The sequence below is a fragment of the Phyllostomus discolor genome, chromosome 6 (genome assembly GCF_004126475.2).
Source record: "Phyllostomus discolor isolate MPI-MPIP mPhyDis1 chromosome 6, mPhyDis1.pri.v3, whole genome shotgun sequence".
Lineage (NCBI taxonomy): Eukaryota > Metazoa > Chordata > Mammalia > Chiroptera > Phyllostomidae > Phyllostomus > Phyllostomus discolor.
Window position 1 is genome coordinate 78,936,152 of NC_040908.2, and position 14,631 is coordinate 78,950,782.

The 14,631-nt window shown below is 48.6% G+C and overlaps 1 protein-coding gene and 1 non-coding gene across 2 annotated transcripts; one reads left to right on the forward strand and one right to left on the reverse strand.

Annotated features, from left to right (window-relative positions):
* Positions 1 to 5,459: 5,459 nt before the first annotated feature.
* Positions 5,460 to 9,231, forward strand: LOC118501442 (trehalase-like). Its single transcript, XM_036029975.1, has 6 exons — positions 5,460 to 5,518; positions 7,355 to 7,616; positions 7,876 to 7,987; positions 8,337 to 8,449; positions 8,710 to 8,763; positions 9,014 to 9,231. The coding sequence occupies exons 1-6, from the start codon at positions 5,460 to 5,462 to the stop codon at positions 9,152 to 9,154; spliced, it is 741 nt and encodes a 246-aa protein (XP_035885868.1). The 3' UTR covers positions 9,155 to 9,231.
* A 1,408-nt stretch (positions 9,232 to 10,639) lies between these two features.
* LOC114501087 lies at positions 10,640 to 10,742 on the reverse strand. Its single transcript, XR_003684861.1, has one exon. It is a non-coding gene; the product is annotated as a U6 spliceosomal RNA (small nuclear RNA).
* Positions 10,743 to 14,631: the final 3,889 nt, after the last annotated feature.

Sequence of the window (14,631 nt, forward strand, 5' to 3'; positions counted from 1 at the left end):
CATCTGCCTAGCACTACCTGATAAATGGCTACAAATGGCAACAAATTTAGATGATAGATAGATAGATGATAGGTCTTCCCTTTATACCTAGAGGTGGACTGAGGTCAGGTCAGGCAGGCAGGAGTACCCCTGTTACTGGGACATTAGAACATTGCTGGACATGTAATGGGAATGAAGGAAAATGTACAGACTAGAAGGCCTCAGAAGGACCTGTTAGAGCCTTTCAGTCAAAAGTGACAGAAATCTGAAAACCAGTGCCTTAGGGGTTTGTTTTTTTGCAAATAATGGGAGCCCAGGGCTGTTGTGACTCTAAGGTGCCATGGAGGACACAGTCTCTCTCCAACTTTCTGCTCTGCCCTCTATTTATTTTTTTATTGTTGTTCAAGTACAGTTGTCTCCAGTTTCCTCCCACCACTCCCCCATGCCCTGTGTGTCCCCACCTCCCACCCTCTATCCTACCCCCCTTTGGCTTTGTCCATGTGTCCTTTATACATGTTCCTTGATGACCCTTCCCTTTTGGGTCCCCCCACCCCTTATCTCCTCCCCATCTCCTCCAGTTACTGTCAGTTTGTTCTTTATTTCAATGTTTCTACGTTCCCACCAACAGTGCACTAGGGTTCCCTTTTCTGCTCTGCCCTCTTAAGCTTGTGGTTTTTAGCCTCAGGTTCATTGCCATGTGGTTGCAAAGTGTCCTCTGCAGTTCCAAGCACTTCACCTATGCTCAGTGCAGGCAGGAGTGGGGAGGGCAAAGGGCAAAGGCAAAGTGCAAAGCCAGCTAAGTCTTTTCCCTTTTAAGAAACTTTCCCAGGAGCCCATTCCAGGGACTTCCATTTATATTTCACTTGTCAAAATTGGTTTCCTGGCCACCTCTAATTGCAAGGGAGCCTGGAAAATCAACTTTTTTTTTCTAATGATGGCCACATTGCTACCCTGAGAATGTACACTGAGAAGGAAACTAGTACTTCTTCCTCAAAGAAATACTTTGGGGTAAGGCAATGAGAACCACACCACCACCAGCTGTTCTCCAAGGATGGTAGGTCTAGCAAGTTGCTGAGCTTTTGCTGAGTGAGGACATAATTTGGGGCCCAGAGCTGAATTACTCAAACACATGTTAAAAAATCTGGGCAGCCCTGACTAGTGTGGCTCAGTTGGTTGGGTGGCATCCCACAAAGTGAAAGGTCACTGGTTCAATTCCGGGTCAGGATATATGCCTGGGTTGTGGGTTTGGTCCTTGGTGGGGGTGCATATGAGAGGCAACCAATATTTCTCTCACACATTGCTATTTCTCTCCCTCTCTTTCTCTCTCCATTTCCCTCCTCTAAAAATAAATAAATAAATAGTCTGTCTCACTCGAGACAACCTGAGTGCTGAGACTTGGGGGAGGACATCTGAGGTCAAGGAACTAACACTCAGGGACAGCCAGGCTGTCCCTTATGGGTTGAGGCCTGATCCAGATCCAGAACAAAATAAACATTATGTTTATCAATCATCCATAGTTATTCTATAGATGTCTTCCAAGTGTGCCGGTGCTTCTTGAATTTTGGATTTGTAAGAGATTTCTCTATATTAAGGATATCAATATGTACAGAGGACCTCAATAAAGAGGGGCACCAAACAGAGAGCCCACATCCCACCCAGGCTGAAGCTTCATTCAAGGGTGGAGCCCTGAACACTTCAGGGAGAAGGGAAGGCCCTGTAGTGGGGTCAAGTCTCCTCCTCACCACTCCGCACATGCACACAGGAATCACTTTGAGATTTACAGTCAGAATTGGGGACATTGCAACACTTAAAAATTGGGATATTATAGATTAAAATATGTATTTCTACCTTACTTTGAAAAATGGAAGATCTAGCAAATAAGGAACCCATATTACTTTATGCCAACTACCTTCTGCAGTAGAGAACTTCACACAGAAATAGCTTCCAGTTCACCTCAGTCTTCACAGTGGGGTCTCCTGGAATCCAGCTCTATTTCAAAAGTCTCTCCAGGTGATTTACAAACATTGATAATCCCATTAATGATGGGCCTGTGCAGGAGAAAGAGTATGTAACTTGAGAGGGTCACCAGGGAGCATCTGGATTTGGCTGATACTGGTTGTGGCAGTGGAACCCTTAGCCTACCAGGGAGATGCATAGTAGTCAGGGTGACAGGAGCCCCTGGCCCTGTGCCCTGGTTCCACAAGGAGAGGAAGTTACAGTGGTTGAGGTGAGAACAAGAGGTTGGGCAGCCTGGGTGGGAAGAGGCAACCACAGACACAACAGCAGGCTAGTGCGTGGCCCAGATGCACCTGCTAAACCCTTTCTGCAGAAATTGCTGCCATATGCAGAAATGCGGCAGCATGCAGGATCTGAGAGCAAGCGCTCAGGAGCCCCAGCGTGTATGCATGCAGTCCTCAGGACCAGCTCAGCCAGGCTCATCTTTCAGGCAACTGAAGGTTTAAAAACAAGTGTGTTTGATCCACACATGGATGTGGTTTGAACAGAGGAGTAGGGAGAAGGGACTTGAGGAGCCCTTTTCTAGCTCCAGGCCCTCTCAAAGGAGTACCCTTGGATGCAGGAGAAATGCTGCAGGGCATAGGCTGGTAGTCAAGCTGCAGGAAGCAAGCCCCAACATAGTTACACTCCTCTGAGTCCTCCCATAGTGGTGTCCTCCTCTCCCCTTGCCAGGACAGAGTTCTGTTCCCCTCTCTGTAGGCCCTAGTCCCCGGGTCATGGTGGTGTCCTGCCAGCTTCATTTGTCCTTTGCAGTCTGGCTTGTCCCTTGACCTCTGAGAGACCTCTGAGAGATGCAACCCAGGGCACTGTGCCCAACTCATCACTACCTCTCCCACTTTGGGCAGTACCTGCTGCAGACTTGAGAGAGTCTTTATAAGGTATAGCCACATGACATAGAGTTGAGAGAGGGTAATACCAGCCACACCACCCTCAGAACACAGATCAGGACCCATTTCCTAAGAACACAAGTCCCCAGCACAGTCTCACCCTCTAAGAGGGAACCTAGGTCACTTGCCCTCCTGCCCAGGGGCCTGGTGACAACTGAATAGATAACTCTAGGGGCCTAGAGTTATCTATTCACTCTAGGTTCCCAAGAGTGAATAGATAAGATATTGAGAGGCTTTCCCCACATTTCCTCACCTGGGTCCCCCATAAGGGACGTAATAGTGATTCAGGATGTAGCTCTTTCCCCCCAAGTTCACAGAGATGTTCCTGTTCTTAGTCCAGAAGTCCAATTCCAAGGCAAGGGTCCCAATGTTGTCCCGGGGGGGGGGGGGGGCAGCCGGGCACCACCTCAGCCTAGGTACACCTCTCTATTCCCACCCTGGGAGGTCTTAGGTATGGGGAGCCTGCAGCACAGCACGAGGAGAGGGTGCCCACCATAGGAAGGCAGTGTCATTGGTGTAAGTCACATAGCGGTCCATCATGAGGGTCAGGAGTGGGGGCTGGCTGCGCTGCAGGTAGTACACTCGGGCCCCATTGGGGACATGTCCATATCTGTTGAGAAGGAGACTTGCTGACACGCCCCTGCCCAACCATCATAGCCAAGGCAAACCCAGTTCCAAGCCCATGGCACCTGCCTCTCCTGCACCTGGCCTGGAGGTGCCAGGTGCCCACTTACATTTGCACCAGGTCCAGGAAGTTCTGCAGCATGCCCTTCACTGTCTCAGGCATCTCAGAGAGGAGTAGACTGTTGGGAATAAGGAAATTAAGAACTAAATTTCCTCTAATAGACAAGAACCACATTGTAGCTAAAAGGAACTGATAAAAGAGGCAAACTACAGTTAAGCAAACATCCTGTGTCTAGCAGACGCTCTCCCCTGGGTAGGCTAGATAAGCAATGCTTTGTAGTTTTTAATGAGAAAATAGAAAACTAGCTAGCTAGAGCCAGGAGATTACTAGGTTAATGAACAAACAGCCTGCTTCCCGCCTTATGCAAAAATGCTTGGTTTGAAATTCCCGCGTGTGGTCTTTGTAAGCGAATTGCTAACTGCCACGTCTGCTTCTGTATAACGCTTGCTTGCCCGCCCCTATATAAGAACGTAGTTGTACGCGCTCGGCGCAGCTCTCGTTTGCAGCTCCTTGTGGGCACTGTGTCACTGGACACTTTGAGAGTTCACCCCTGCGCAGGTTAAACTTGGCCAATAAAATAACATCTTTGAACCCCTGAAAGTCTCCGATATTGGTTCTCGCATGTGCTGGATGATACACAGACCTTCCATCACCCAGTAGGAGTCCCTGGCAAAAGGGACAGCTCAGGTATCCCAACCATGCACCCCACTCCCCACCCTCTGCCCTGCATACCCAGGCCCCATCAGTGTGGCCCACCCCCACTCAGGTGACTCCACTTGCTGGTTCTGGGCTCCCCACCACTCTCACCCCTGCAGCTGCTGGCTGCTCACCAGTAGTAGAATTCCAGAAAGCGCCCGCCAGGCACAATGAAGGGGTGCTGAGAGTAGATCAAAGAGAACCGCTCTGGGTGGTGGAGGACCTCTGGCTTCACCTGAAGTCAGGAGACAAGGCACAGGGAGCCTAGACCCCCCACCCCCCTTTCCCAGAGCCTGGAGGCCAATGGAGGCACTGGCAGCTGTGGGCTTTGGAGCCAGGAAGCTTGGACTTGGGATTGGGCTTGGGCTTGGGCTCTGCTACTGCTCAGCCCTGTGGGCTCAGTCAAGGACTGGCTCTGGGAACCTGGACTGCTCACCCCCACGGGCAGGCCTCTGAGTCCCTGCTGTGCTCCGATGGGGACCCCGGGCTGCGACACTGTGGATGGGGGAGAGACATTCACACAGACTACGAGTCTTGTGAAGGAAAAGGGCTAGCGGCTTCACTCTCAAGGGGAGCGAAAAGCCGTGGCCTCTGCCATGACAGGCCTTTATTTCCATCTCTGGGCACATTACATGATGGTCCTCATTATTATCCCCATTTGGCTTTAGGTGGTTACATTTTACAGAAAGCTAAGGAGCCAATGCTGCTAATCACATCAAAGAAGAGGAATATTTGCAAATGAAAAGGCAAAAGTGGTTGAACCAGTTACACTCATCCTTGGAAGGTTTAGCATGGATTCTAGGAAGTTACTTTGCAGTAAATGTTTGCTACAAATCAGGGTGAGGGAGTTTTTTAGCAATAGCAAGACTCAAAGTGGCCTAGGCACATTGCAGGCCTGATTCCCCACTGGAGAACCTATCCGTGGGCGTGGGTCCTGTGCATCTCCGAGGGGGAGCTGGGCCCACACCACGGAGAACGTTCTCCTACAGTGCTCTATGGTGTGCAGGAGCCCCGACAGCTCAGCCTGGCACCAGCAAGTACTCACCAAGCAGTGGCCACTACTAGGACCCAGGTTGGGGACCATTTCCACCAGCTCCTCAAGTCTCTGCTACCACCACCAAGCCAGGCCCAGAGACTCAGGACCCCCCACTCTCTGGCCCAGGTCCCTTTCCCCAGTGAGGTGGATGTGGGTGAACATGGCTGAGGGAGAGAGCAAGGTAGGACCAGAGTGGAGCTTGCTGTGTGTCTGTGTCAGGTATTTCTCTGTTCCTTCTCTGCTACTTCTGTATGAGTGAGTAGGCTTTAGCAGGAGAGAGGTTTTCAGGGGGGCAGTGGAACGAGGCTCAGGTTTCCTTGGGGGCTGGCTGAGGCAGCAGCCCACACTAGCGAAGGAGCCCAGAGTTTCATCCTGCCTGTGGATGTCAGGGCTCTGACACCTGGGTGTGAGGACCAGTGCTGTGCAGCCTTGGGCAAATCACTGCTCTCTCTCTGAGCCTCAGATAAAACAGACAAAGTGCCAACAGAGGACTGTGCCGACCACAGGGCTGGGCCACAATCAGCAGTAGCAATGATCATTTCTGAGCAGAGGTGTGGCCTCGGGAGCTCAAGGAAGAGAGAGTTCTGCAGGACAGTGAACAGGAGTACAAATGGGGTCTATTCTTATCTTTACTCCCCTCCTTTTCTTACTGGGAAAGCCTTCTAGGGCCTATGAAAAGACCCCCTGTTCCACACATCCAAAATCTCATGATTCCTCTCCCAAAACAGCTGCACATTTGAGTCCTCAGAGCTCGGGAATCCATACAGCCAGTGTTTTACCAAGGATGAATCTGGGGACAGGACAGTGCAGGTCCTGGGAGCTGTAAAGGACCACTTGCTCAGGGAATTCCAGGTCCTAGTGTTACAGGGTGCAGCCAAGAGGGGGGACCCCAAATGGGCATATGAAATGGGGTCCAGATCTCAAGGTGTCCAGATTTTAGGATGTCCTCACCACCACCCCCAGGTGTGGGTTGGGGAAAGGGACAAATGGAGCAGGGCCATTGAGAGCTGTTTCCCATAGCAGCAGCTTTGCAGCTAACCTCTGGTGTGGTCATTTAACCTTTGACTGGTTGCATAAGTATGTTAAATAGCTGTGGCCATGCTCTGAGCCAGGGGAATGGAAGTAACTTCCCCACCAAGACGTAACTGGGGGGCAGGTCCCCGGAGTTACAGCACCTGCATGAGAGCTTAGAGATGATTAACTCCTTGACGTGGGGCTGCACCTGCCCAGACCCATGATGGCAGCCCAGTAAAGCTGGAAGGATATGAGTTCTGGCCTGTAAGGCCAAGTGTGGGAGGAGTCGGAAATGGGGCTGCAGAGGAAGATTGGCACAGGGATTTAAACCGACACAGCAGCCCTGGGAGAGAGAACCACGTGGCTTTGGCAGAGTGGAGACTCCCGCAGCCCTGCAAGAGAGAATCACGATACGGCTTTAGCAGAGAACCACCACTCAGCTTTGGCAGAGTAGCGACCCTTCTCCTTGCAGTCACTGAGGAGAGAAGCACGTGGTTTTGGCTGAGTGGGGACTCCAGTGGCCCTGAGAGAGAGGACCATGTGGCTGGAGCAGAGATCCCAGCGACACAGCTGAGGGTGCCAGGAATCGAGGGAGGTCTACCAGCCAAGATGGATTACTGGGAAGAACCGGGGGCTGCCAGAGCCGTGGACTTCTATTTGCTTTCCTGAGATGGTACCCCAGACTGGGCAAAGGGGGGAAAGGAAGGACTGTGTATTTGCGGGTATTTTAAGGGACTTGGGGTTTTGATGAAGTCATTAGGTCACTACTTTAAATCTGTACAGCATTAAATAAATGTTTCCTTTCCTTTTCATGAATCTCTGGCATTGAAAGACATCTTTCCTATAGACGGTGGACATAACAGACCTGGGGGCTTTTCTTTTTCAGTAATAGCATATCATCCCAAGGCCCCCCCTTATTGTTGTTCTGTAACACTAGAAGCCCAAAATGTGGTGGGCTATAAGTAGGCATGTCTCCTTAGACCTTGGGGATAACAATAGGATGCCAAAGTATTAGACCTCTGGAAGTTCATGGGGCCCAAGGATAGGAGCCCTGGTTACTCCATCTAAACCAAATGCCACTGCAGGGAATGACTCTCAAGCCACGAAGTACAGAAACTTGCGGGAACAGCGCTTGGCTGCCCTGAAGGCCATCCTTTGGGATGAAGAGAAAGGTGTCTGGTTTGACTATGACCTTGAAAACAGGAAAAAGAACCGAGAGTTTTACCCATCCAACCTTGCTCCTCTCTGGGCGGGCTGCTTCTCTGACCCAGGCGTCGTGGACAAGGCTCTGAAATACCTGGAGGTGAGGGGGCAGCAGGGCACGTTGTTACACTGGGGGCAGCACCATTGCTCTCTCCCTGACTCTGAGCAGTGACCTCTGGCAAGTGTCAGCCACCCCCTCCTGTGCCTTAGCCTGATGGTCCCACTGTAGCCACCAGGGGGCAGGTGTGAGACAAGAAGAGAAGGCCCAGGAAAGTGACATCCGGCTTTAGGAAAGCCCAGCCTCCTGGCTCCCGGCCCAGCCCCCACCCACAGTTATAGTGATGTCTGGAACATTGCAGGACAGCCAGATACTGACCTATCGATACGGAATCCCAACATCTCTCCGGAAAACGGGCCGGCAGTGGGACTTCCCCAATGCCTGGGCCCCCCTCCAGGACCTGGTCATCAGAGGTAGGAGGCAGGGATGGGACATACCCCAGGACCTTACCGCCTTGGTGTAGAGGGTCAGCCTTCCTGGTACTGGGGAGTTGTGAACAAAGGATGTGGGGGGTCTTTCTCTGACTCCTCCGCTCTCTCAGCCTCCTGCTCAGCAAACATTTATGCCCACCTCCACTTGTCAGGAGAATCAGCCCTCCTCTCCCTCCAAAACCAGGCCCTGGATTAGAGCAGGTTCGCCTGTGGTCCCAGAAAGGAGGTTGCAGGGCCCGGGCCTCCTTTCCTCCTTGAGAGGCTCAGGCCTCTGAGCCCATTGGGTCAGGGGCTCTGGAGGTTCAGGGTCCTGCCTCGGGGCGGGGTTCAGGTCTGGCCAAGTCACCTTCACCCCGGACCCAGGAAGTAGCTTTCCAGCTGGCGCAGAATTGGATCCGAACCAACTTTGATGCCTACTCCCAAAAGGCAGCCATGTATGAGAAGGTGAGCGGGCCCTGAGCCCAGTCCCAGCAGTACTCCTACCTGTGGTGAGGCGGGGAATTCGCAGGCCTTGCAAAGCCCAGGTCCCGGGACAGTGGCGGCACCCAGTGGCTATTCCTGGGCACTGCATGGGTAAGCGCCAGACTACAGCCCCTTCTCCCAAAGGGCTCCCATTTCCTGCTCCTCCTAGAGGGCTGGATGGGGGGGGGAGGGAGGGGGGCTAGGGATAGTACTGACCTTAGAACTTGTCCTCTTGTCCCCAGTATGACATCAGCAATGGTGGACAACCCGGTGGCGGAGGGGAGTATGAAGTTCAGGTGAGTGGGCCAACATCCTACAGGGATTTGGGGGGCCCTGCTGTCCCCACAAACTGACCATGACCTTTCCCTCTAAGCCTCCATTTCCTCCCATGTGTATCCACAGGGAGGAGTCTGACTGGTACTCCTTGGTACCCCTGGAACTAGCTAGGCAGGGCCAGAGCCTCTGGGTAGAGATCCCACACAAGTACCTAACAGCACTTGGGGCCTTCCCCAAGGGTCTTTCCCCACTGGCCATGCCTCTCTCCAGGAGGGGTTTGGCTGGACCAATGGAGTGGTCCTGATGCTCCTGGATCTCTATGGTGACCGGCTGAGTTCAGGGACCCAGACAGCTTTCCTGGAGCCCCACTGCCTCACAGTTGCCCTTCTGCTTAGCCTGCTGCCACAGTGATGGGCCTCACTGCCCCCTCTGCCTTCAGGTGCTCCTCTGGCTCCAGCTCCTGCCTCATTAAACCTGTGCATGAGTCCTTACCTTCTCCTGCCTCTTCATTCTCCATCCCTGGAGACCCCATGCCCTCCTATATGTCCCGCCCATCCTTGGTCATAGTGGATGGGGACAGGGTAGGAACCTGGAGGTCATGGGTTAGGCCCTGGGTCCCTCCTGGAACATTTTAATAAAGTGGAAATTCTACTCTGTTGGGAGGACCTGACCCTTCTACACCATGTACCCCAGCCCAGTGCCCCACACAACTTGGCCTCCCAGCAACATACTCCAAATGCTTTATTGTTCTGCTGAGATGCTTACAAATATTGCAAATCACCCAGCCTGGACCCAGCAACCATGGCCCAGTGCTGGAGAAGGGAGCAGAGAGGTGAGTTCAGAACAAATCTCACAAACTATGCTTTTGAACCATTCATTTTAAGGAGTTCAAACTTGAATGTATTAGTCTAGATCATTGTATGTCCTTAGGCACTTTTGAAAGCAATAGAACAATAGCTGACATATATGTTATCAGCTAAGTACTCAGGAGGAGAAGGGAAGAAAGCTTTGGTAAGACCACAGTCATTCTATGGTGACTGTGGGCATAACCAAAGATGTGCTCCACTCTGAAGCAACATCCGGCTTAACACTGAGGTTGGAAATAGAATTCACTGAAATAATCTAGCCAGTAACTCCTCAAATAAACAAACAAGCAGCAGTTTTTAAAAACACTGGTAGGAGGAGGGGAGGGCAGAGGGTAGCCAGTACCCAAAATGTCCATATTATCTAAAATGTCCATTTCTTGCCAAAAATTACAAGATGTATAAAGACACAGGAATGTATGCACACACACTTTAAAAATAAGTAGAAAAGAGAAACTGCCTGAGAGACCAAATGTTAGATCTAAACAAAAACACTTCAAAGTGGTCATTAAAAATGTGTCCAAAGAACTAAAGTGAACTGATTAAAGAAGTAAAGTATAATGATAATGTTGCATGAAATAAAAAAAATAAAGAAAGAAATAGAAATTATTTTTTTTAAAAGAATCAAATGAGTGTTTCTAGTTTCTAGCCCAGCTTGGAAGTCATCAGAGTGATCTCTGAACAACAGTTTAAAAACTGAGCAAATCAAAAATTAACAACTCTTTCAGAGAGTTCAGGTTTTTCAGAGAATTGAGATCACAGGGAAAACTGCCACCCCCAAAACTGGAGAGACAGGAGAATACACAGAATTGCAACTTACCAGAGAAAAAACTCACAAGCAAAAACCCATGCAGAAACCAGTACTAAGTTTGTTTTGACCAGTATATCATGCCCAGCTTTTAACAAAAAAATATAAGGCATATTAAAAGGCAAAGAAGAAAACAGTTTGAAGTGATAGGAAAAGTATCAGAGCAAGCTCAGATCTAGCAGAGATCTTGGAACTATTAGACTGAGAATTTAATTTAATTTAATTTTTTTTATGGAACACCTCACAAATTTTCATGTCATCCTTGCACAGAGGCCATGCTAATCTTCTCTGTATCATTCTAATTTTCGTATATGTGCTGCTGAAGCAAGTATTACATTGAGAATTTTATTTTATTTTTTAATATATTTTATTGATTATGCTATTACAGTTGTCTCATTTCCCCCTTCACTCCCCTCCACCCTGTACCCCCTCTCCCACCCACATTCCCCCCCTTTAGTTCATGTCCATATGTCATACTTATGAGTTCTTTAGCTTCTACATTTCCCGTACTATTCTTGCCCTCCCCCATCTATTTTCAACCTACATTCTATGCTACTTATTCTCTATCCCTTTTCCCCCTCTCTCCTCTTCCCACCCCCCTGCTGCTAACCCTCCATGTGATCTCCCTTTCTGTGCTTCTGTTCCTATTCTAGTTGTTTGCTTAGTTTCTTTTGGTTTTGCTTTAGGTGTGGTTGTTAATAATTGTGAGTGTGCTGTCCTTTTACTATACATGTTTTTTTTTAATCTTCTTTTCTTAGATAAGTCCCTTTAACATTTCATAAAATAAGGGCTTGGTGATGATGAACTCCTTTAACTTGACCTTATCTGAAAAGCACTTTATCTGCCCTTCCATTCTAAATGAAAGCTTTGCTGGATAGAGCAATCTGGGATGTAGGTCCTTGTCTTTCATGACTTGGAATATTTCTTTCCAGCCCCTTCTTGCCTGTAAGGTCTCTTTTGAGAAATCAGTTGATAGTCTGATGGGAGCTCCTTTGTAGGTTACTGTCCCCTTATCTCTTGCTGCTTCTAGGATTCTCTTCTTCATTTTTCATCTTGGCTAATGTAATTATGATGTGCCTTGGTGTGTTTCTTCTTGGGTCCAACTTCTTTGGGGCTCTCTGAGCTTCCTGAATTTCTTGGAAGACTATTTTCTTTGCCAGATTGGGGAAGTTCTCCTTTATTATTTGTTCAAATACGTGCTCAATCTGTTGCTTTTCCCCTTCCCCTTCTGGTACCCCTATAATTCAGATGTTGGAACGTTTAAAGATGTCCTGAATGCTCTTAAGCTTCTCCTCATTTTTTTGAATTCTTATTTCATCATGCTTTCCTGCTTGGTTGATCCTATCTTCCTTCTGGTCCATTGTATTGTTTTGAGACCCAGTTTCCTTCCCTTCACTATTGGCTCTCCTCCGTGTATCTTCCTGCATCTCTTTTATCGTAACCTTCATCTTTTCATCTAATTTGCGCCCAAAATCAACCAATTCCGTGAGCTTTCTGATCACCAGTGTTTTGAACTGTGCATCTGATAGATTGGCTATTTCTCGGTCGCTCAAAAGGATGAGTCCTGGGGTACTGATCTGTTCTTCTGTTGGAAACATATCTCTCCCTGTCTCTCCTTTTTTTTTTTTCTTTTTTTTCTGTTCTGGTCGCTCTTGTTACGGTGGGGGGCGGAGCCTTAGGTGTTCACCGGGGTTGGGCACCCCAGTCGCTAGATTGTGACGTTATATGTAGGGGTGGGGGCGGGAGCAGGAACGGGAGGAAACAATGGCGGTAGTTCCATTCTCCTGGGATCTCAGACCCTTCTCTGGGATCCTAGGCTGCGAGCTCTGCCCTGGTCCACAATCGCTGCCTCACTGGGTCCGCTAGGCGCAGCTTGCATACTCAGGGACCACCGCTGAGTTCTTGCGCACCGGATGGCTTTTGCGCCAATTTTGCGCCAATTTTTCCCTGACCTCCACGTGCCACCGACCCATGCTCGCCCAGCTCGTCCTCTCCTACCAGTCTGGATGTACGGGTCTACTTCAACTTCTTGGCTGTCCGACTTCCATTCAGATAAATCCTCTATCAGTTCTGGGTATTGTTCTAGCTGTAAATTGTTGTCGTTCTAATCTTGGTTGTGCATGGAGGTACGGTGCGTCCACCTATGCCTCCATCTTGCCGGAAGTCAGATTGAGAATTTAAAACAACTACAATTGTCCGGCCAAGGAGCTCAAAGGATAGCCTTTGCAACAGCATGGATGGAACTGGAGAACATTATGGTAAGTGAAATAAGCCAGATGGTGAGGGACAAATACCATATGATCTCACCTTTAACTGGAACATAATCAACAAAAGAAAAAAGCAAACAAAATATAACCAGAGACATTGAAATGAACAATCTGACAATAGCCAGAGGGGAGGGGGGAGGGGACAGCAGGGAGAAGGGTTCACAGGAACTACTATAAAGGACACATGGACAAAACCAAGGGGGAGGGCGTAAGCAAGCGAGGGAGGTGGGTTTGGCTGGGGTAAGGGGGAGTGGTCGGGAGAAAATGCAGACAACTGTAATTGAACAACAATAAAGTAAATTATAATAAATAAATAAGAAAATAACAAGTGTTTAAGAAAATAGGGAAACTGGAACCATTGTACCATGTTGCTAAGAATGTAAAATGGTCTGACTGCTGTGGAAAACAGTTTGGTGCTTCCTCAAAAATTAAACATTGAATTACCATATGACCCAGCAATTCCACATCTAGATATATACTCAAAAGAACTGAAAGCAGGGTCTCTAAGACATTTTTATACCCATGTTTATTGCAGTATTATTCACAATAGCCAAAAGTTGAAAGCAACCCAGTGTCCAACAACAGATGAATGGATAAACAGAATGTGGTATGTACGTGAAATGCAATAGCATTATTCAGCCTTTAAAAGGAATGAAATTCTGATACATAATGGCCCTTTAAAAGATTATGCTAAATAAAATGAGCCACACACAAAAGAACAAATATTGTATGATTCTACTTATATGAAATACCTAGAATAGGCAAATTTGTCAAGACAGAAAGTAGAATAATGGTTCCCGGGGGCTGTATGGGGAGCAGTCTGAGGACTTATCACTAAATACTTACAGAATGTGTGTTTGGGATTGTAAAATAAAGTTTTGGAAATAGATGATGGTGATAATTGCACAACATTGTGGATGTGATATACAGTAAATTAATTTGAGTTGTGCACTTAAAATGGTTGAAATGGCAAATTTTGTGTTATGTGTACTTAACAACAATTTAAAAAATTGTTTTAAAAGAAAGAAGCATTTAGCATTTGGAGACAGGGGTAGCAAGAAGGAAGTGGGCAAACTACCAGCCCAGGTGACTATTCCTGTGCAGAGGGATGGGACATGTGAAAGGAAAGCACAGGGCCTTGGCTATCTTATCTAGTGGCAAATGGTACCAGGAAGGCCCAAGTTAGAGGGCTTCCCCATCTCAGTTCTCATTTCACTCTCAAGAATGAATTCAGGTGAGAGACAGAATAAACTCACCACCAATGAGGTGGTGAGTTTATTTATGAAATACACTTGAACATGACACTGAAAGCGGGCACACAGCTAGTCTGAGTGCCTCGCCCATTAGAGTTTTAAGGGTTATATGCAGGCAGCGCAGTCAGCATCCAAGCTCCCCATCCTCTTCCCTTCTCAGGATGATGGCATTAACATAAGTTTCAAAGGTTTCCTTTCCCAGATAGTAGAAATGATACACACAGAATGTCAAGGCTCCCCTCCTCCTGGCTTATCATGTAGTCTCTCTTGTGACCTTTGGAACACCTGGCAATCTTATTTGACTGGGCTCAGGACTACCAAATTAATGAGTGAGACCTGTCTCCCTCACCCTCCTTGCCTTGGTTTGTTCTCTACCCTAACAGCAAACTCTGCCCAGGCATTACAACTGGCATCCTAGACAGCGAGCCTGAGGCATGAAGGAAAAACATACAATCACTAAGTTCAGATGGTTGGTGGCTCGCAGTATGCACCTTCCCCCATCCCATGTGCCATTTCAAGCCCCAGTCATCTACCCTGGGCCATTGCTGCAGCCTCCTGACATGCCCCTGGACCACCCTAATGCTGAGGGGGTCAGCTTCCTAAAGCAAATCTAATCCTGCTGCCTCAGCTCACAAGCTTCTCTGCTGGCTCCCTCACTGGAAACCTGCTGCCTCCTTGGTTTGGCCAAGGCTATTTA

What these genes read in the sequence shown, in the direction of transcription:
- LOC118501442 (XM_036029975.1), top strand. Translation starts at nt 5,460, where the DNA reads ATGGCTGAGGGAGAGAGCAAGGTAGGACCAGAGTGGAGCTTGCTGTGT. An exon ending in AGGCTCTGAAATACCTGGAG is followed by an intron (nt 7,617 to 7,875) that starts GTGAGGGGGCAG and finishes GGAACATTGCAG; the next exon opens with GACAGCCAGATACTGACCTA. An exon ending in AGGCAGCCATGTATGAGAAG is followed by an intron (nt 8,450 to 8,709) that starts GTGAGCGGGCCC and finishes TCTTGTCCCCAG; the next exon opens with TATGACATCAGCAATGGTGG.